At 42.2% G+C, this 22472-nt stretch overlaps 1 protein-coding gene across 2 annotated transcripts; it reads left to right on the top strand.

The window, feature by feature from the left end:
• Positions 1-674: 674 nt before the first annotated feature.
• Positions 675-17846, top strand: mylipa (myosin regulatory light chain interacting protein a). Of its 2 annotated transcripts, none has more exons than XM_068001693.1 (7): positions 675-1260; positions 1803-1993; positions 13130-13315; positions 13773-13970; positions 14569-14733; positions 15221-15641; positions 16468-17846. In XM_068001693.1, the coding sequence occupies exons 1-7, from the start codon at positions 1174-1176 to the stop codon at positions 16555-16557; spliced, it is 1338 nt and encodes a 445-aa protein (XP_067857794.1). In that variant the 5' UTR covers positions 675-1173; the 3' UTR covers positions 16558-17846. The 2 variants fall into 2 exon arrangements, with proteins under 2 accessions (XP_067857794.1, XP_067857795.1); XM_068001694.1 differs by lacking the exon at positions 675-1260 and adding an exon at positions 1418-1625.
• The last annotated feature ends 4626 nt before the right edge of the window (positions 17847-22472 follow it).

Below are 22472 nucleotides of genomic sequence, written 5' to 3' on the forward strand. Positions count from 1 at the left end.
TTCTCACATTAGGATTTCTTTCACTCTATCTCTCACTCAGTTGAATCTTTCTTGGTGGTCTATCACTCCCAATAAGATCTTTTTCTTTAAATGGGATCTCCATCTTTCTCAGTGGGATATCTCACTGTTTCTGTCTATCTGTCTGTCTGTCTCTCTCTCAATTGCTCTTTTCCACTGCGTACTCGATTCTCTCTAATTACTCTCGCTTGAGAGATAGGAATCCCACGGAGAGCGATAGAGATCCCACTGAAAGAGGTGGTGATCTGATTGAGAGGGGTGGAGATCTGATTGAGAGAGATGGTGATCTGAATGAGAGACGTGGAGGTCTGATTGAGAAAGGTGGAGATCTGATTCAGAGGGGTGGTGATCTGAATGATAGAGGTGGAGATCTGATTGAGAGAGGTGGAGATCTGATTGAGAAAGGTGGAGATCTGATTCAGAGGGGTGGTGATCTGAATGATAGAGGTGGAGATCTGATTGAGGGAGATGGTGATCTGAGGGAGGGAGATGGTGATCTGAGGGAGATCTCTTATCTACTTTATTTTTTTACTCTATTCTATTGCTGCCTTCTCGGATTCCCGTCGCTCGCATGCTACACGGCTCCCTATTGGCCGAAGCGAAGCGGCGAGCGCCTCTGATTGGCTCGATTGCGCGTATGTGACGTCAGGCCGGGTATTTGCCGGTGGAAACGCGGGGCGCGTGGACAGAACCGGGAGCCCGAGACAGGGAACGGGGAACCGAGAACGGGCAGCGTGAGGCGCGCGACAGGGTAACCGGGAGCCCGAGACAGGGAACGGGGAACGGGGAACCGAGAACGGGCAGCGTGAGGCGCGCGACAGGGTAACCGGGAGCCCGAGACGGGGAACCGAGAACGGGCAGCGTGAGGCGCGCGACAGGGTAACCGGGAGCCCGAGACAGGGAACGGCGCACTGGGAACCGGGGCAGAGTGAGCGAGCGAGCGCGGTCACCGGGAACTGTGCTGTGCTGTGAACCGGGCCGGGGTTACGGGGGAGCTGCGCTGGGAGCAGAGCCGGGGGCGGGGGGGGGATACCGGGAGCCGGGCTGGGCCTGGATGCCCGTTTGTCGCTGCCGGAGTCTCAGCAGTGCTGCGCACGGTGTAGGGGGGTGGGAGCAGCGTCGGGCAGCGAGTGATCCGGGAGCCGAGCGACCGCGATGCTGTGCTACGTGACCAGGCCCGACTCGGTGGTGATGGAGGTGGAGGTGGATCCCAAGGCGAACGGCGAGGACTGTCTGAGCCAGGTGAGGAGGGATGGGGGGTGGGGCCCGCTGGACTCTCAGCAGACCCGGTGGAGGGAGGGGAGGGGAGGGTGATGCAGCACAGGTCACCCCGACAGCCGCAGCTTCCTTGGGGAGCCGGTGCCGCTTCTCTCGGCTGGGGCTCCCGCTCTCCGCGGGCTGCAGCCTGGCCGTTTGTTTACCTGGCGCCGGGATCGCTCCGGATCTGCGCGGCCGCACCGCCGTCGCTTTGGATTTGATCCGGATTCAGTGTTTGTTGTTTGTTTGTTTGGGGAACTTTATGGAAAGATGACCTGCCCGATCGGGTTGTTCAATGTTTTCTACCACATGGAGATCGGGCTTGTTTTAAAATCGGCCGTTTTTACTAAGTAAATTCCCGAGTTAATTCAGATTTAATTTTCTAACTAATTAATTGAACTGCCTCGTGTTTTGCTCGGACCTGAGTTTGTGTGTTTTTTGTGTGTGTGGGGTGGGGGTCGGTCGGGTTTTAAGAAAGGGGAGCCGGAGCCTGAGCAGTTACTGTAATCTCCCTTCACCTTCCCCAGGTTTGTCACAGGCTCGGGATTATAGAGGATGACTATTTGGGGCTGCAGTACTCTGCAAACAAAGGGGAGACTCTGTGGCTGAACTTGAGGAACAGAATCTCCCAACAGATTGACGGGATGCCTCCTCATAGATTCAAACTCCGAGTCAAATTTTTTGTGGAGCCTCATCTTTTGCTTCAGGAACAAACGAGGTGTGTAATAAAAATTCCGAAGTTTTTAAGATGTTATAACTAATTTACGTTTAAAATTATTTTAAAACTTTTTTGTTTTACTTTGCATTTTGTTTTGGGGTTCTAAGTCTGGAATTGGGTTTACTTTTAAGTGGTTCCTTACTGTAGTTTGTGCCTTGTTGATTACAAATGACCGAAAGTAACCCCATCACTGGAGTGTTATTACAGGTCATTGTGGTAGAAACCCGTCCTTTTACTGCAACCAGGCACGGCTGCTGGGTCCTAGTGCACGAAGCATGATGAACTCATTCTCAAACTGAAATTGCCGGGGGGGGGGGAGAAAGAGAAAGAGAGAGAGAGAGAGAGGTATGTATGTATTTCTGCAGTTTTGATTCTGCTTTGTCTGTATGTGGAGGGTTTGTCAGATCTAGTTGACCTGAATGATTTAGAATTTGAGATATACTTGAGTGACCTACCTCAGCAGTTCAAAGAAAAATGCATTGAAAGATACTGTTCTCTTAGAGGGGAACAGAATGTAGCTGTACATCTCATTAAAAACATTGATTCAGCTGTGTAATTTCCAATAAATAAGAATCACAGTAATCAAGTTAAGTGAAAACTTAAAATAGTCTGAGTGCAGTTTGTGTGTGTATTAATGCAGGAATTGAAACAAGATAGTAGTGGGTGCCTAGTTCTTAAAGCCTGTGTGGATTACTTTTTTAAAAATTTGTTCATGGGATGTGGGCATCGCTGGCTAGGCTGACATTTATTGCCCATCCCTAATTGCCCTTGAGAAGGTGGTGGTGAACCGCTGCAGTCCGTGAAGGTTCTCCCACAGTGCTGTTAGGAAGGGAGTTCCAGGATTTTGACCCAGCGACGATGAAAGAACGGTGATATATTTCCAAGTCGGGATGATGTGTGACTTGGAGGGGAACGTGCAGGTGGTGTTGTTCCTGTGTGCCTGCTGCCCTTATCCTTCTAGGTGGTAGAGGTCGCGGGTTTGGGAGGTGCTGTCTAAGAAGCCTTGGCAAGTTGCTGCAGTGCATCCTGTGGGTCGTACACACTGCAGCCACTGTGCGCTGGTGGTGAAGGGAGTGAATGTTTAGGGTGGTGGATGGAGTGCCAATCAAGCGGGCTGCTTTGTCCTGGATGGTGTTGAGCTTCTTGTGTTGTTGGAGCTGCACTCATCCAGGCCAGTGGAGAGTATTCCATCACACTCCTGACTTGTGCCTTGTAGTTGTTGGAAAGGCTTTGGGGAATCAGGAGGTGAGTCACTCGCCGCAGAATACCCAGCCTCTGACCTGCTCTCGTAGCCACAGTATTTATGTGGCTGGTCCAGTTAAGTTTCTGGTCAATGGTGACCCCCAGGATGTTGATGGTGGGGGATTCGGCAATGGTAATGCCATTGAATGTCAAGGGGAGGTGGTTAGACTCTCTTGTTGGAGATGGTTATTGCCTGGCACTTATCTGGCACGAATGTTACTTGCCACTTATCAGCCCAAGCCTGTATGTTGTCCAGGTCTTGCTGCATGAGGGCATGGACTGCTTCATTATCTGAGGGGTTGCGAATGGAACTGAACACTGTGCAATCATCAGCGAACGTCCCCATTTCTGACCTTATGCTGGAGGGAAGGTCGTTGATGAAGCAGCTGAAGATGGTTGGGCCTAGGACACTGTCTGGAGGAACTCCTGCAGCAATGCCCTGGGGCTGAGATGATTGGCCTCCAACAACCACTACCATCTTCCTTTGTGCTAGGTATGACTCCAGCCACTGGAGCGTTTTCCCCTTGATTCCCATTGACTTCAATTTTATTAGGGCTCCTTGGTGCCACACTCGGTCAAATGCTGCCTTGATGTCAAGGGTAGTCACAGTCACACTCACTTTTGACCTACGTGGGGCTTCAAAAGACACTCAAAGGCAGAACAAATTGTCAAATTGGTTTGTCTGAATTGATAGAACATTTTGTCATCCTTTCGCTGAGAATTTTGTGTACTTTTCTCAGTGTTTAGCCTGAGGATGATGCTGAATGAATAATACTCCACTTCTCAACCCATATTATTTTTGTATAACCAGCATCCTATCTTCCCTCACCACCCCCCCCCCCCCCCCCCCACCACCACCACCCATAAGCTGCCTTTTACTACAAATTCTCACCTAAGCCTGGCTTAGGTGAGAATTTGTAGTAAAATTGGACTTTAAGAAATCTAAAGATTAATGGGAGTGTTTTTATAAAATTTTCCCCCTATGATCTTGAAGGCATTTTCATTTTAATCATGTACATTCTGTGAATAAGTAGCAATGGCCCAAATGACCGGTAGACAGTGTGCATTGCAAGTAGGATTTTATTTGCTCTAAAAAGCTTGATGTATTCTGTATTGATGCAGTGAATGACCTGCAACCAAGTGGTACCACAACAAATCGTGGCAACAGCCTCGCAAGGTGTTTCCTACTACAAATGTAACATATGTACATAGATGTTATTGCTTGCTGTGTACAGTAATTAGTACTATTTTAAAATCCTTGGTTTTTAATGTCTGAATCATGTAATAAAGGCAACTGTAATATTGCAGGCTATCCACCATAATGTACTTCTCACTCATACACTGTCAAATATAGTGTATAGAGAACTTTATCAGTGTAAGACTTGCAAAAGAGATTGTGCTGAAGACAAGTATTTGAAACAGAATGAACTTAAAGGATTTCAAGATGGTTTTAAAATTTTACCCATTATAGGGATTTTTTTTTGTCACCACTACCTAGAAAACTAACATAAAAATAAGTCCTTGTAGTTGCTCAAATGTTGTTGCATTGGATCTAATTCAATTTTATTTTTAATTCTGTGGTCCTTGGGTGAAGATGTTCCTGACTGGGAATAGAATTATTTCCACTGTCTGCGGCTGATCCAAGCATTCCCAGGTTGGGTGTCATGTAGCCAAAGAACCCTTATGACACTAACTTTTTAAAGTGTAGCATTCCTACTTGCTGTCCACATCACTCCCAATATTTCTTTCTTTGGCTCAGTGTCGGTTTTTGTCTGATTACACTTCTGTGAAGCAGCCTGGGTCATTTCTCTACGTTAAATGTGCTATAAAAATACAGGTGGTTGTTGTCACGATATCTGACACTGCCAATTGAATACTTATGTTGCAGGTGGTTGTGCTGCAGATTTGTGCCTGAATTACTTGTGGGGGAGGGGGAGTGGTAACGCTGCTTCAGCTGACACAAGACTCATCCACTTAGCTAACCTTTTATCATTTGTTTGCTGAACATGCTGTTGTGTTTTGTCTCTGCATAATCATCTCACTTGGATGTGATGTAGATCCATTTCTATTCTGACATCAGTCCGGGTCTGTGCTGAATTATCTGGTGTCAACGGCAGCCCTGTAATTGGCCTCTGCGCTAGAGAAGGAGAAAACGCAACAGAGTTTGGTTTTTTTTGTGGTGGCTATCTAGTAGTGTGTCGATAATGGGGGAATTTGGCAAACTGCATAACGATTGAAATTCATTACATTTTCTCTGGATCTTTACGACAGTTCAGATTTGTGGAAATAATGTGAACGTGCTTGCTCTAGCAAGTTTCATACATCAAATCATGAGGTCTACACATGAGTGATCAGGAAAAGGCCCTATTTTTCTTCCCTGTAGCACAACTCGAGCGCATCTTTTAACATCTGATTGAATGGTATGCTTTATCTTGTGTTTCAAACGCTATCACAAGTAGTTTGGAAACAGCTAGTCTGGTAGAGTCATGGTGAAGTGCTGCAACTGTTTTTATGAATTTGGATTCCTGGCATAGCTTCACATGTCAGGAATTTTAGCACTGAGGCCATTGGACCTGCAGAACTTTCCGTCCATTGATTTTTAAAAAATAAGTGGACAGACAATCCTGTGGACCCAGCTGGCCTCCACACCCACATTTTTAATGGGTGGTGCTGGCTCATGAACCATGAGCACAAGTGTGTAAGATATAGCCATGGGTGGCAGGGGTTTACATTTCTGATTGGATGGCCAATTAAGGAGTGAAAGTAATTTCCTGCTGAAATGTGTGTAAGTGGTGGCTCTGTGGTGTATAACTTGTGCTCCATGTTAAATAGCAATGTTTTTTGTAATATGCTGTCTGTGTGATCTTATCGCCATTAGGCGAGCAACATTCTACCAGGGAGAATAAGTGGGGTAAGAGTTTAACTTAAAGCCTGTTTTCAACTGATCAATATTTCAAATATCCATGCTAGCAATTGGGGTGGTGGTGATGTCGTAGTAGAAGGTAGTTTTGCACCCCCCCCCCCCCCCAACCGGTTGAGTTGATGGCACAGCTTTTAGCTTTACATATTATAATCATGTCAACCATGTGATTTACTACTGATTACATATTTTTTAATTAGTAGAAAAAGCATGTACACAATCATTTATGTAACATGTGGCCTTTTCTATTTGCTTCATGGATAATTAGCACTGCACTTAACTTTTACACATAATTTTACATGCTAATTATTTAGGTAAACCTTTTGTATTATGCAACGGTTTAGGAAGGTTAAAAATGACTCACACTCCCAGCAGCTGGGCAAAAATAGGAAGCAAGCTCACTTTACATCTTGCACATGTCAGTGTTTTTTTGAGTTCATTGACTGCTGGTAACCTTTGACTAACAGCCATTTGCTCTCTGGGATCAAAAGTCACCCACAATGCTGGCACTGGGCCACACTGAGTACAGTCAGAAAGAAACTAATTCAGTCATTGGTAGCTTCTGTTTCAAGGTAGTTTTTGTTTTGTTTTTAAATTGGGTTTGTTCTTGTTTTGATCCTGAAATTACAAGAGGATCAAATGCCATGTCTGTTAACCCTTTTATAAAGTACACATAAATTGTGTGTGTGGTTAAATGCACTCAACCCCAATCTGCAGGCATTGTTATTGCCCCCCCCCCCCCATTTCTACTCCTGAGGGGCCAGCCAGGAAGTCTGCTTCCTGACCTCTGCCATTGGTGCTGTTGAATTGGTCGGTGGGAGAATAATGCTAGATTGATTATCTAAAATGGTCCCTCCCCACTTAAGGGGAGCAGCTTGCCTTGTCCATGCTGTATCCAAATCTGGCAGAGATGAAAACATGGGTGAATCATGTCTTGCATTCTGGCAGACCAGATTATTGCAGTGATGCACTAACACTGCATTGTCTACTTGGTTACGCCAGGAAAAAAAACAACTTGCATTTATACAGTCCCTTTCACAACCTTGAGACGTCCCAAAGTACTTTACAGCCAATGAAGTATTTTTTTGGAGTTGTAATATAATGCCAATTTGTGCACGGCAATGTGATGTCCATATAATCTGTGTTGTGATGTTGGTTGAGGGATAAATATTTATCCCTGGGGTTGGGGAGAACTCCCTGCTCTTCAAAATAGTGCCATGAGATCTTTTATGCCCACCTGAAAGGCCAAGTGGGGCCTTGGTTTAATGTCTCATCCGAAAGGCAGCACCTCTGACCGTGCAGTACTGCACTGGAGTGTCAGTATATATTTTGTGCTCGTTTCTGGAGTGGGGCTTGAACCCACAACCTTCTGACTCCAAGGCAAGATTGCGACCACTGAGCCATGGCTGATACTAGAAGATCTGGCTGAGTGATCTGGTCATTTTACTTGCATATGTTCCACTTGTAAGTCACATACAATTTGTTTTAAGTGGTGTGATTTATGTTTTGAGTCATTGCTTTAAGACAAGCACAGATATTTGATGCACCGTTTTATTTAATCAGATTGAAGACGGGTCAGTTGTTCTACAAAGTTATCCAATAATGTTCTAGAGGGATGTATGTGCTGATGTGGTGCTACTGACGAGTAAACTGGTCTTTATGGCTAAATATTACTGGTTGGTCTTTTTTAACCAGATAAGAACTCTAATTACCGTCTAATTGTTGAGTATAGTCAAATTTATTCGTTAGTAGTTATCCAAATACAAACTGAATCCTGTGCCATAAGGAACTGCTGTGAATATTTATTTGTGAGGAAAGTTCAGAAGCATACTATATGCAAAGACTTCCTATATGCTGTCTGTTTCCATGATAGCAGATGACTGAGCCTAAAGGAATCCTGGGACTGAGATCACAAAACGAGATGAGGAAAATCAGAGTGGTGTATGGAGGCAGATTCTCATCTTGCACAGGTTCAGCAATATGTGAGAAAATAACTGCAGACAAATTTAACCCTTTCCGGCAAAAAGCTGTGGGGGTCACTCTGCAAACGTTCCAACTGTTTGTGGCAGCTGTTTGAGGGCCCACGATGACCATGACTGTTCCAGAATCTATGCTGGAAAAGGACAAGGATCCTGTAGAGAAGGTGCCATCCTATATTGTTGGCTGTTAAATTGGTTAGTGCAGCAGATGGTCTTTTTAAGAATCTATATATATATATATAGTATTGATGTTTAAATGTGGTTGAGAAAGCAGGGCATCACTGGAAATTGGCCAGCCAACTGGATTATTCAATTTTAGTTTTTTTTTAAATCATAGCCTACTGAACAAAGCTATATGTTTTTTTAACACTGCATTCTGAATTTATTGTATTTTTTCAAATCCATTCTTTAACCTGTGCAAAACAAAACTTAATATGGTGAACTGAAAGGAGATTAATGAGCCTTTAAATGTTAGACTGAAGTGTATGCAGTTCAGTATTTCCTAGCTATTGATGTCACTTTTTTTTTTAAAAATTGCTAATGTGCATTAGATAGTCTAAATATATATTTGTTACTTCAATATACTGTAGTTAAGAGGAAGCTAGGCAGGTCTGTGGTGTCTAAACAATGTTTCCTTTATTGTTGCCACTTGATGCATGTTTTGCCCTCCAGTAACCTTCTGTTTACACTGTTAGCATTTGACCAAGGGTTACCTCTGCAAATTGTGATCTTCTGAAAGTGTTAGTGCCTCTGGCTAAATGAGGTAATAGCCAACCTCACCATGTGTTGTACTGTTCATCTTGAATGAATTTTGACTAGTTTCTTTTGGGAATTCTTTGAATGTTTTATTAACATGTTCAGGCATCAAGTTTTAAATTCATAAGAATATCTTCAAAACACAGTGGCCACACTTCCACCGAGGCTATCTTAACAGTTCTGTCTCTCCTCCCCACCCTTTTTTATCTCTATCGCTCTTTTTTTTGTCTTTGTCACTGATACAGCCATTTTTCCCGATTCCAAATCCACACAAGGAATCTTTCCCTTTCCCTCCCCTGCCCCAAGTTTCAAACTGAATCTTCGCCCCATCTCATTTCATTCTAACACTTGTCTTTCTCTGTTCCTCACCAGTACTCTGCTCTCTTTCCCCAGCCCTATCGCAAGAACTACTGCCATAGTAGCGTTTTGCCCTCCAGTATTGGGATGTTGGAGCAATGCTCTTTTTTGCTACCAATGGACTTTTAAGTGTGTCTATCTGCTTACTAAGTGTTACTTGCTGTGCTTCAAAGCATTGTTTGCAGACTGCCTCTGTGCTATCTACTGTTAGTGAAATTTGAATGACACTACTCAAAAGGGGGAAACTAACCAGCATTTTGCAGCTGAATTTTTGATGTTGCACTTTGAGTTCAAAGCCGGATGTGTTGGAGCTAGTTTATTTTTTATGTTTCAGTTCTTGCTTAGTGAGGGGAATTTTAGATTCTATTCGAAAGTGGAGCTAAACGGTACCAAACACCACCACCCACAGAATCACACAGTTGATAGCCAATATTTTTATGTTGAGTGAAACTATTTGAATCTTGTATAGTGACCAGCAATACAGTTGTTTAAAGTAGTCCATAATTTTTTTTGGGGTGGGATTGGGGGGAGACAGGATCTGGTCCAAATGAGATAGGGGGCAACTAGATCCATTTCACTGAGAATTGCTTATTCAACAATAGGGTGGTTTTGAAAACTGACCGTGACTCAATTTCTGACAGATTTATCATGGAGCAACAGAGCTTGCTTATCTATCTGAACAGACCTTGGCAGATAAGCTATATAATTTATGGTAGCTGTGTCACTAGCTAAGTTTCCCACAGCTAGACTTGGTGATTACAGAGGTCATTGCTGTTATTTCCCTTAATGTAGGAAATTGCCACGCTGCACTTGTACAAAGATCAAAACTAATAGACTTGGGGTACCCAGTTTACAATAACACAGCTTATTTAAATAGTTCCCTCCCACCACCACCAAAATCCTCATTTTTCATAGAATGGTTACAGATCAGAAGGAGGCCATTCGGGCCATCAAGGCCGTGCTGGCTCTTTGTAAGAGCAATCCAGCTAGTCCCATTCCCTGCTCTTTCCCTGTGGCCCTGCAAGTTTTTTCCCTTTGAGTATTTATCCAATTCCTTTTGGAAAGCCACAATTGAATCTGCTTCTACCACCCTTTCAGGCAGCTGACTCCAGATCATGACTACTTGCTGTGTTTTTTTAAAGTGTTTCCTCATGTTGCCTTTTTGTTCTTTTGCCAATCACCTTAAATCTGTGTCTTCTGGTTCTCAACCCTTCTGCCAATGGGAACAGTTTCTCTTTATTTACTTTATCTAAACCCTTCATGATTTTGAACACTTCTACCAAATCTCCTCCTTAGAGCAGAGACTTTTAAGAGAACAATCCCAGCTTCTCTTGTCTATCCACATCACTGAAGTCCCTCATCCCTGGAACCATTCTAGTAATCTTTTCTGCACCCTCTCTAAGGTCTTCAGATCCTTCCTAAAGTGCGGAGCCCAGAATTGGACACGATACTCCAGCTGTGGCCGCACCAGTGCTTCATAAAGGTTCAACATAACTTCCTTGCTTTTGTACTCTATGGCTCTATTTATAAAGCCCAGGACACTCTCTGCTTTTTTAACTGCTTTCTCAACCTGCCCTGCCACCTTCAAAGATTTGTGCACATATACCCCCAGGTCTCTCTGTTCCTTCACCCCCTTTAGATTTAATTTATATTGCCCCTCATTCTTCCGACCAAAATGTATCACTTCACACTTCTCTGCGTTAAATTTCATCTGCCACGTGCCCACCCATTCCACCAACCTGTATGTCCTCTTGAAGTCTATTACTGTCCTCCTCACTGTTTACTGCACTTCCAAATTTTGTCATCTGCAAAAGCAGTGATCCTATTACCGACCCTTGGAGAACACCACTGTATACCTTCCTCCAGTCTGAAAAACAACCGTTCACCACAACTGTCTGCTTCCTGTCATTTAGCCAATTTCATATCCATGCTGCCACTGCCTCTTATTCCATGAGCTTCAATTTTGCTGACCAGCCTATTTCATGGCACTTTATCAAATGCCTTTTTTGCTTGTTAAATCCTGAATCTAGTAAAAATTGGATATCTAATTTACTTTTCTGGTACAATGTACAGATGGAGCAATGAATTCCAGGACAGAACTTTTCACAAGGATTTAGCATCCTTGTCAAGTGTCCCTAAGATCTGCTGTACCTTAAACTAGATCAGCCAGCAAAGTTTTGCTTTAATGGCCCATGTTTGTAATCTTCCAGGTGAGATGATTCCAAGTATTGTTAGTGTCTTTAAGATGGATCAGAGGTGACAGTCACTGAAGCCTTGTGATAAAATTCTAGATTCATTGCTGTCCTTTTTTATGGTAGCACTTGAATGTTGGAAGTACAGTTAATAGTATAAAGTACATGTGAAATTTTGGCTAGAAGTTGGGAAAGAATTACTGATGGCAACTTTACTGAATGTGATATAGTTCACTGGGCCAGAGGGAGTGAATCAGAGGCTTTGATTATCATTAAGTTGCTACCTGATCTGCTTGCATGTTTAATATTATCATCCCAAATTGAAGAGCATGAATGTTGCATGTCTGTATAACCTGAAAAGTTGTTGCCTGTGCCAACAGCTATCGCTGTCTTTGAAATTAGTTTTGTGATGTTGATTCTCCTGGACTATGTAGAATTATTGAAGTAAACTAAGACTGTACATACTTGATACAAGGCTAGACATTTTCCTTTTTGGGGCTGTGGGGGAGAGAAGTAATCATGAGTTTTAATGAAAATTTGAATATACAGTCTACCATGCAGTTAGTGATCGCACATATTACTTTCCCTTCCAACTTTGGTCCAAGCTCCCACCATTAATTTAAAATCAGAGTATAGGTAGTTACTAGGGGCCAGGATTGCAGTCAGACAGGAGGGTGACAGCAGATAATATGCTAGTTCAAATGAGAGAACCAGTTTCTATTTTGATGTCTGCTGACTTGAAGGTGAGAATTCTGGTGAATAAAAATGTTGTAATGTTGACTCTCTAATCTTGTAAAGACTTCCATGTGTTTTTGTGTGGGGTGGGTTGCTTAGTACATGGATCCGTACAGTGTGCACAGCACAATAATTAGATGCACTAACGTTAAGATGCTTGAAGTAGTGTTAGTATTTGGTGACTGAGATGTGCCTGGAAAAACCAATTCAACCAAAATAGCCACTGCAAATAACTCCCTCCCCAGAATCAGATTCTGTATTAATAGTGACAATGTTGACATTTTTTGATCAAATTTCTAATCTGTGCATCGAGAGTTGTAGGAGAAAAGATGTGTGGTTGGTTTTATTACAGACTCCTCTAGCCATAAATATATTCCTAATTTGTAGAAAGGAGCCATTGTTCAGAAGTATTTTTTTAAAATTACTTGCAATACTGAGGTGTGCTAGTGATTGGCTTGTAATTTTTCAGAGTATTGAACAGCTCTACAGATGACTCAGCAAGTTAATTGGTGAACAGCTGAACCTTAAAGACCAGATGATTCCCTTGTGCTGTTAGCTGATTGGAGAAAGGGTCCTATAATTGTTAATAGCACTGCTGGATTTGGATTTGGGGGGTTGGTGTGGGGGTTGTGGGTGTGGAAGAGAATTGGTCAGAGCTCTCGCTCTAATGGCCATTCAGTGACCTGTTATCTCTTAAACCAACATCACCAAAACATTGGTCATTTCATTGCTGTTTATGGGACCTTGCTGTGCACAAATTGGCTACTGTATTTGTCCACATAAAGTGGTTTAACTACAAAAAGTAATTCACTGCCCGTGAAGTGCTTTTGGACATCTGGAGGATGAAATTCACATGTAACTGTAGAATGCAAGAGCATTCTCTTTCAATAATTATCTGTAGAATTTTGAACTTATTGTTTAAATTACTGCATTTTTTTCCTTTGTTAAACTCTAGGCACCTGTTTTTCATGCACGTGCGGGATGATCTGTTAGCCGGGCGCCTACAGTGTTCACCAGAGCAGGCTGTGGACTTAAGCGCGCTTCTAGCACAAGTGGAGTTCGGAGACTACAATCAAAACACTGCCAAGTACTCTTATGAAGAACTCTGTACAAATGACTTAAACACTACCACTTTGAGCAGGTAAATGGATTGCACAAAGCTCAAAGAGCCTTCCTGCCCCTAATTACACTGCCAGCTTCCTTCTACTGGTTATTGCAGCATCTTGGATAGGGAAGCCCACCCTGTGAAGATAATTCTTGAACTACCCCTCCAATCCTTCTGAGTTGTCATAGTTATACTGGGCTTCTATATTTTCCCCTAAATCTTGATCCACTGGTAATGGTTTTTTTAAAACAATAGATCCAACAAAACTTGAGCACATTCCAAGAATTCATTTATTGGGGAATAAATGACTAGTTAATGCTTTTATAAAAAAAATTTTTTTTTAAAGAAAGCACTGGCTTTATTGGCATGTTTTGTAAGAACAGTGAGATAAATGACTTAATTTTGCCCCATCTTCTCTTTTCTAGCCCCCCCGGCCTCTCTTTTTAAAAAAAAAATGACCAGATAATACAAACATTGCTTTCTGTTTCAACAGTATTGTTGCAAAACACAAGGGATTAGAAGGAATGAGTCAATTCACAGCTGAGTATCAGGTTCTACAGATTACATGCACGTTGGAACACTATGGTGTGGAGTGGCATCCAGTAAAAGATGGTGATGGACAGAAGATGATGATTGGAGTGGGGCCTGATGGCATATCTGTCTGCAAAGAGAATTTGACTCTAATTAACAGGTAAATGGCACTAACTGCTTGGGTTTTTAAAATTAATTTCCACTGAAATCCAAGATCTTTGCACTCCTCCAATTTTGGCCTCTTGTGCATCCCTAATTTTAATTGCTCCACCATTGGCAGCTGTGCCTTCAGCTGCCTAGGCCCCAAATTTTCTCTTTCTCTCTTTTCTCTTTCTCTCTCTCCCCCTCTCACCTGTTGGTGTTGAACTATCAATTCAAGGATTTTGTTGGTTAGTGTAGTTCTACATTTGGATATGTCACTACATTTTATAAATTAAATAATCCCTTTTACTTTTTAACTTGTACCAGGCTGCTGAATAACAGATATAATGGTGAAGGCTAAGCCAGCTTTTGTTAAAAGCTTGACCTTTGGAAAGAGTGCAACAGCTTTGATCCATTCCTCTTATCACACTCCTTTCCCCCCTGGTTTTGATAGCCACTAGCTGCCTACTAATCTAAGGCATTCTGAGAGGTCTCCATATAATAAGTGCTATGGGAATGTGTGTGGTTGTATAGGAAGAGATTAATATTTCACTAAAGCAAAATTGCTTGTTTTTGTTTTGAAGATACCCCCTAACATGTCTTGATTTACCTTGCAGGATTTCATACCCTATCATTCAGATGGCAACCCAATCTGGGAAAAATGTTTACCTTACCATCACCAAGGAGTCTGGTAGCAGCATAGTGCTAATGTTGAAGCTGATCAGCACCAGAGCAGCAAGTGCACTTTACCGTGCGATAACTGAAACCCATGCATTTTACAGGTATACTACTATATGCTGTCAATGCAATTTAATTATCATTACATGTGTGTAAATTCAATAAATGTTGCCCTGCATTAACTACAACCATAGCCTTTATTGCTCATGGATTGTTTGCACTTGTTTTGGAGTTGTTGCTTGTTTGTGTTGGGAAGCTTAAGTATTGAGATGTATGTTCATCTTGTGCATTGCCCTCCAGGTTTGTTGGTTTGCTGAAGTTCAGGTGGTCTTTTCAATTTTGGTATAGCTTTAAACCAGCTTTGCTGTTTACAGGAACAGGACTGTACCAACAGTTTGATGCCATATTGATAGTTTGATTAGAGTTAAAAAGCAATAGTCTTAACCTGCACCATCTTGAAACCACAGTATTTGGTACCCTTGCAGACTCTGTAGTATGGAGTGTGCCTTTTTATTGTTTTTAGTACATCACTTTAAAATTTTATTTCATGTCATCTGGAATTTAACTAAAGATTAACATTCTCATTTTCAGGTGTGACACTGTCACAAATGCTGTTATGATGCAATACAGTAGAGACTTCAAGGGCCATCTTGCCTCTTTGTTTCTCAATGAAAATATCAATCTTGGGAAGAAATACATCTTTGACATCAAACGCACATCCAAGGAGGTTTATGACCATACGCGAAGAGCTTTATATAATGCTGGTATTGTAGACTTTGTTCCACGCAATGATCAAGATGGCCAGAACTTGCCACTTGAATCATCAGAGCATGAACTGAACTGTAACAGTTGTGAAGGGCTGAGTTGCCAGCAAAGCCATGCACTCCAAGAGAAGCTTCGAAAGCTTAAAGAAGCATTATTATGCATGGTTTGTTGTGGCGAGGAGATTAATACAGCCTTCTGCCCCTGTGGGCACATGGTTTGCTGTGATACTTGTGCTACTCAATTACAGGTAAGATTTTTCAAATCTATTTAACATCTTTAAATAGGATTTGTCTAATAAAATAACGCTAGATACAGTTAGGTTATATAAGTATCATTACCCAATTACTTGAAGTTTGAGGAACTAATGTAAACCCAGACTGAGCTACAGTGAATTTAAAATATTTGCACAAGCACCCATGTCTTTGTGGCTAACATTGAAGATATGGGTAGGATGAAGAAAGAACAGCTTTGCCCTATCTCAATGTGGTGCAACCATGACACCACTGATTTACCCTCAACAATATGGGCTCCTAGATTTAAAAATCCAGCAATTAATTCAGGGAAGAAAACTGCAAAAGCCCTCTAATTGTCTGAAGGAGTCAGGATACCATAATAGCTTATAATTCCAGCTAGCTAACTAACAACTTGTCTGTTACAACTGGAAATGCCTTCTTTACTCTTTAAAGTGTAGTGAATCTATACCCATCACATTTCAATAGTCTGTTCCAGAGAGCAGTGACTTGGGGGGGGGGGGGGGGGAAAGAAATACTTCCTGGCATCTAACTTAACTTCCCATAAGGATTTTACATAGATGCTTGTAGTACTGCTACCATATAAATCTCCCATAATCTTGCTTCAGCAGGATTTTGAACCATTTAACAATTTTACTCCATTGGATATTTAATGGAAACTACTAACATGGCTGTTATGTGTTCTAGTGATAACTAAATGCTGCTCCACTAAACTGGCAAAGGAGAATAATTAAATGCTTCAGATTCTATAATTGGTCTTAGAAGTAGTTTAATAAAAATTGCAAACTGTTTAATTGTCTAATGGTTATCAATCTTTACCAGGCCTGTCCAGTTTGTCGTTCTGAAATTGATCATGTTCAGCATGTATTCCTGCCCACGTGTGCCAGTCTACTCAACCTCACTGTAATTTGAACAATCAAGGGTTCAGCACCTCGCACTGGATGATTTTAGAGCTAACCAGCACTACAGAAGAAAATAGGAAGCACTCCCATGTTTGTCCTAATGCTAATACACCTGCTTATTCGGGCCCTCTTTCTGTTCGCATCTTGTGGCAGATTGTGGCATTTTGGCAGGACTGTTGGAAGACTGAAGATTGCTCTAAGGAACTTCTGTCACAGATGGTATTAAAAGACTGGCCAATTTTAAAACCCTGCAAACCCAATTGCTGTGGTGTATCAGTTGACTTGATAAAATCGTACTGTAGTAATTTGCTTCTTTCAGAAGCTTGTAATTTGAAGACCTTGTAATGGAGAAGTGGTGCCACTGCCTGAACAATCCCTTAGCTGGAAACAGTGTCTTATTTCTTGGATTATCCATCCATAGTATTAGAACTTTTATTCTATTTTGTTTTGATGTGGTTTTTAAGAAAGAAAAATAGGCTTTTTAAACATTTTGTTTGATTTGTAGTTCACTTAAGTATATTGGCTCCAAAAATGTGCAACATTAGTGCAATGGAGCAGAATCATTTGAGGTGTATAATAGCTTTATTCATCCTTTCTAAAGCCAATTGCAGGGTGGAAAAAGCTGTATTTAAACCTGTTTTGAGATGATTTTGACATCGTTCACCTGACGAAGGAGGAAGCCTCCGAAAGCTTGTGAATTTAAAATAAAATTGCTGGAGTATAACTTGGTGTTGTAAAATTGTTTACAATACAGCAGGAAAGGTACTTTTAATTTGAAAATATGCAATTCCGGTAGTTCAACACCCCACCCCCCCCCCCCCCCCCCAACCCTTTCTTCCTAGGCATGACAAAAAGCTGAAGTATGAAAGCAAATATAGAATTGTTTAAAACTAGGTTTTGATAGTTTTTTCCACCCTGAAGTGTGTGGTCAGTAGAATCTTTCAAATGCAAAGACTTGCTAGAAGACCAATTTGAGTGCAATACTGGCTGCTTTGAGGCTAGGAATAAACTACAGTGTCACTTTATTGAGGAATTTCCAAAATGTATTGTTCATAGGGTTGCCTTAATGTAGCAGCAATGATAGATGCCGTCTGTTTATGTACAGATCAGGTTCTTTGCACAGATGTTTGTCAGACTTTAAAAATATATATTGTTGACATCTATTTTTTCACTTTGTATAAATGAGGTTTGTTTCCATTTTGAAGCAAATCCTCCCATTGTCTAAGCTAGATTTAACTCCTGTCTTTTTTATATTCCTTTTAAAATGTGTTAATAAAATTTTTTGTATCAATTATGAAATGTATCTGATTTCAAGGAGAGGGGGGAACACTGCAGAACATTTAATGACTCCTTTTTTAAAGAGGAGTGTTAGGCCATTATTCACTAGCAAAGTCTCCCAGGTGTTTTCTCACCTCCATCTTGATTGTACTGACTCAGCTGTAATGTTTTTTATAAATTGTGCTGCAGTACACCATTGTGCTTTGGCTGCTAGCCTGAATTTCTTTCTTAATGAAAACCTGCTCAAACAACTGAGCAGGTTTCAAATTTTTAATTGAGTATAAAAAACTACTGGCCTTCTAATTGCTACCTCAGCTATGTTGAACCATGAGGGTTCCCTGCTCCAGGGTAAGGGTTTGAATTTTTAAAACTTGCATTTATGTAGTGCCTTTTATGACCTCGGGACATCCTAAAGTGTTTCACAGCCAAAGAAGTACTTTTGAAGTTGAGACAGTGGTTTAAAAAAGCATATGGGATCCTGGCCTTTATAAATAGAGGCAAAGAGTACAAAAGTATGGAAGTCATAAACCTTTATAAAACACTAGTTCGGTCACAACTGGTGTATTGTGTCCCATTCTGGGCACTGCATTTCAGGAAAGATGTGAAGGCCTAAGAGGGTGCAGAAGAGATTTACTAGAATGATTCCAGGAATGAGGGACTTTAGTTATGTGGAGAGACTGGAGAAGCTGGGGTGGTTCTCCTTGGAACAGAGAAGGTTGCGAGGAGATTTGATAGAGCTATTCAAAATCATGACTGGTCTAGACAGAGTAGATACAGAGAAACTGTTCCCATTGGCGGAAGGGTCAAGGACCAGAGGACATAGATTTAAGGTGATGTGATGTGAGGGATAAACTTTTTTACACGAGTGGTTACGATCTGGAATGCACTGCCTGAGGGGGTGGTGGAGGCAGATTTAATCATGGCCTTCAAAAGGGAAAAAAGAATTGCCAGGCTAAGGGATAGGGTGGGGGAGTGGGACTAGCTGGATTGCTCTTACATAGAGCCAGTGCAGACTCGATGGGCCCGAATGGCCTTCCATGCTGTAACCGTTCTTTTTCTAAGTGTGTTTGCTGTTGAAATGTGGCAGCACAAGCAGCAATAAAATAAATGACCAGGTAATTGGTTTTTGATGTTTGGATAAATTGTGGCCAGCAGATCTCTCCTGCTCTTCAAATAGTGCCATGGGATATGCACTGAAGGATCAGCCTTGATTATGCCTCAAGTCCTGGAGTGTGGCTTGAACCCACAACCTTTGAACTCAAGTGAGTGCTACTTCTGAGCCAAGGCTGACATTTGAAATACTTGATTGCTAGCTTTGAAGTGGATTTATGATGTGTATAAAGGTAGATCTACCAAGCCTTCTGTGCAACTCCTTGAAGTCATGATTGGAACCAAATGCAAATCACCCTTTTTTAAAATCTGTATGAGCTTTTGAGTCTGGTACCTGATAATATATTGGGTTTAAACTCTGATTGCAAGTTGCACATCATAACCAGATTGAAATATTTGTACAGCTTAATGACCTAGGAGTGACCAGATAATCCCTAGCCTGATGCCTCCATCTAAGTAAACTCCCTCTTTCACCCCTCTCCCCAAGCCCACAAGGTATCCAAAATACCCTTCTAAAGATTGCAAATGCTATTGAAGGTGCAAGATAACTTCATAAAAGGGAATCCTCCCACTCAAACCTCAGTTAACACCCACACTTGTTTTCCCTGTTCATCTACAGTTTTTATTAAATGTACACTGCTTCCCTTTTACCCAATTTTTCCATTGTGCTGTTGAGTGCATGTCTACTTATCCTAGTACTCCTAAGTTACCTTCCACTAATAGAGGGGGTGAGGAATCTAAGCTGTGTCTCCAAAACATGGTGCTGAGAAGATGATGGCCTTCAATCATAGACCCTGGATGATCTTGCTACAGGCTGTGAACTCTACACATGTAGTGACAGCTTGCCCTAGCCTGTTTTCTGGCTCATGGGTGGAGTTGTGTGGAACACTCTCTCTCAGGATAGCAGCAGTATCATTTTCAACAGCCCTATCTGGCTTGGCCTTGGTGCCTTCTGATCTGTGGGCATGCAGACCTAATGACTTCATGAAAGCCACATTTGGGCAAGCTCATCAGTAACCATGCCTTGTCATGTGGCAATACTACAGCCCAAGGCTTGAATGGAAGCTGATTGTACTGTTATAATGGGGGAGGGGCTGCACAGCAGATGGCCATGTAAATGCCACTTTATTCAAGAACATCTACAGCTCTGCCAACTGCAGGCATAGTAGGCCATTCAACTGAGGCTGTTCTGCCATTCAATTAGATCATAGCTAATCTGTATCTTAACTCCATTTACCTGCTGTGGTTCCATAATCCCTTAATAGCCTTGCCTAACAAAAACCTCAATCTTGAAAGCTAAAATTGTCCCAACATCCACAGCCTTTTGGGGGCGGGGGGAGAGCTCGAGTTCTACTATCCTGGTGTGGAAAAAGTGCTTCCCGATTTTGCTCCTACATAGCCTAGCTCTAATTTTATGTCCTCTTGTTCTGGATTTCCACCATATAAACGGCCATTTGTTGCACGTTTCTGGACAACCTATCTTAAAAGCTGGGCCGTGGAGTTCTGGTTCCTCGACATCTGGGGAGGGAAGTGGCATCGTTCTCTGACAGGAGGCCCCCTGCACCTGTGTCTGCCTCTATTCTCCTGTTCTCAGTGACTCACCACTTGTGCTGCCTTCCTGCAGTTTATCTAAACCTACCAGAGTAGTTGTTTCTGAGCTGAGGAGTGGGTAGGGTAACTGTAGTGATGGGGTGCTAGGTATCTTGCTACTTCTCCAGGGGCTTGGTATCAGGTGAGCCCTGGGAGAGGAAGGCTCTGAAAGCCTTGGGAGATGCTGCAAAAACACATGGCAGACTGGAACTTAAAATGGTCATACTAATGTGGTATAGGCAAGCATTCGACAGGCCTTCGGAAGGAACGTTACATCACTTCTGGACGTAGCTGTGGGACATCAACACCTTGCTGGGATTTGTCCTCCTGCTTTTCCATCTTCTGCCACCTTCAGGATTCAGTGGCCTTGGATCATGATGGTGCGCTCCTCAAAGTGGGTGAGATCCTTTATGGAGGCTTCCCCTTCTCCTGTTGACAGGTGCTGTCTTCTGTTGTGGTCTGCTTTCTCCTGCAAGAAATAAAAAGACTTCCATTTATAGAGTGTTTTTCATAACCTCAGGACATCCCAAAACATTAAAGCCAATTAAGTACTTTTGAAGTGTAGTTACTGTTGTACATGAAATAGAGATGAGGATTACCATGGGCCACAGTTTGCTGTGGCAGGACAGCTAACAGCATCTGCTGTTAGTTAAACTTGCTCTTGCCCAGTTCGGTTTTAACATTTTTTTTAAGTGGCAAGTTGCTAACAGTGTGATCTGATAACATCGCAGTGAGGGAAACAGGGCATCTGGGGCCAGAGTGAACAGGGCAAGCAACAGGGTATCTCCTTAACCTATCAGATTGAAGGACTGTGAAATTAACAGGGCAAGGACTGAGATGGAAGTGTAAATTAGTGAGTGAATTCAATGACAAATCAGATATAGAAACAGCGAGGGGGAAAAAAGATTGGATTGAGAGAGAAAAAAGACAAAAAGAAAAGTTTTTAAAAATTTAATTTAAAATGACATTTTTTAAATTAACAATTAAAACCTGAAGGAATGAGACTCCACACTTGTAATAGTTCATTTTCAGTGCCAAAGAGGTTGACTGAGTAATTAACACTTACCACGTCGTTAATAGGGTACTTAGACTGAAATGGAGAATTCTAAACTCTATGGCGAGTTTAGTTTATATCTACTGCTCAAATACTGCAACTTCACGCTGTTCAATGCATTTCAAAGGTGAGGCAGACAGCGAGATGCCGTTTTCGGGAAGATAAAGGCTGAGCGGCACAACTCGTTCAACATCATCTGCACATCTGCCCCTCATCTGAAGTTGCTGTACCATTTGCGCATAAATAACGGTGAGTGCCGTTAGCCTCACCGTTATTTTGACAGCAAATTATGGCCCAATATAATGAGAAGTGACATTGAAAAAGCCCATGCAAGAAGAGGGGGGGTGCTGGTAAGAGGAAAAATGTGGATGAAGAGGCATTGAAGCTTGGGAGCTTCTAGCAGTGGGCATGTTGGTACTGTGAGAGTAAGTGGTGCTGAAAAAGATTGAGGAGTGAAGACAGGAAGCTTTCAGAACACATCAAAAAGAAGAAAGATTGTGAGGTGCAGAATATATTGAGGTGTACATAAAAATCACCTTGGTGAGAAGCATAGCCACCCAATGCTGTGCCTTGCCCTTTCTGACTGAACTTCTGGTACTGAATCCATGTGCATTGCTCAGTACAGCTGAAGTTCAGTTCCTCTGCTATCTGCTTTGTGTCCAGCTGTTTAGATGGTTTTGCTTGATGCTGGGTTCAGGACTGACCTCCACTTGTCCACAACCTGCAGCAGCACTTCTGTGCTCTTCTTGTCAAACTGAGGAGCTCTTTGCCTTCCTCCTCTTGTTGCAGCCACCACTCCTGCAAAAGGAGCAGAAAACTGCCATCAAGGGTTGGATCTTTAAGACCAACAAAAAAAAAGTTACAGGACAGACTTCAGGCAAGAATACTTGTAA

The sequence above is a fragment of the Heptranchias perlo genome, chromosome 2, assembly GCF_035084215.1.
Source record: "Heptranchias perlo isolate sHepPer1 chromosome 2, sHepPer1.hap1, whole genome shotgun sequence".
Taxonomy (NCBI): domain Eukaryota; kingdom Metazoa; phylum Chordata; class Chondrichthyes; order Hexanchiformes; family Hexanchidae; genus Heptranchias; species Heptranchias perlo.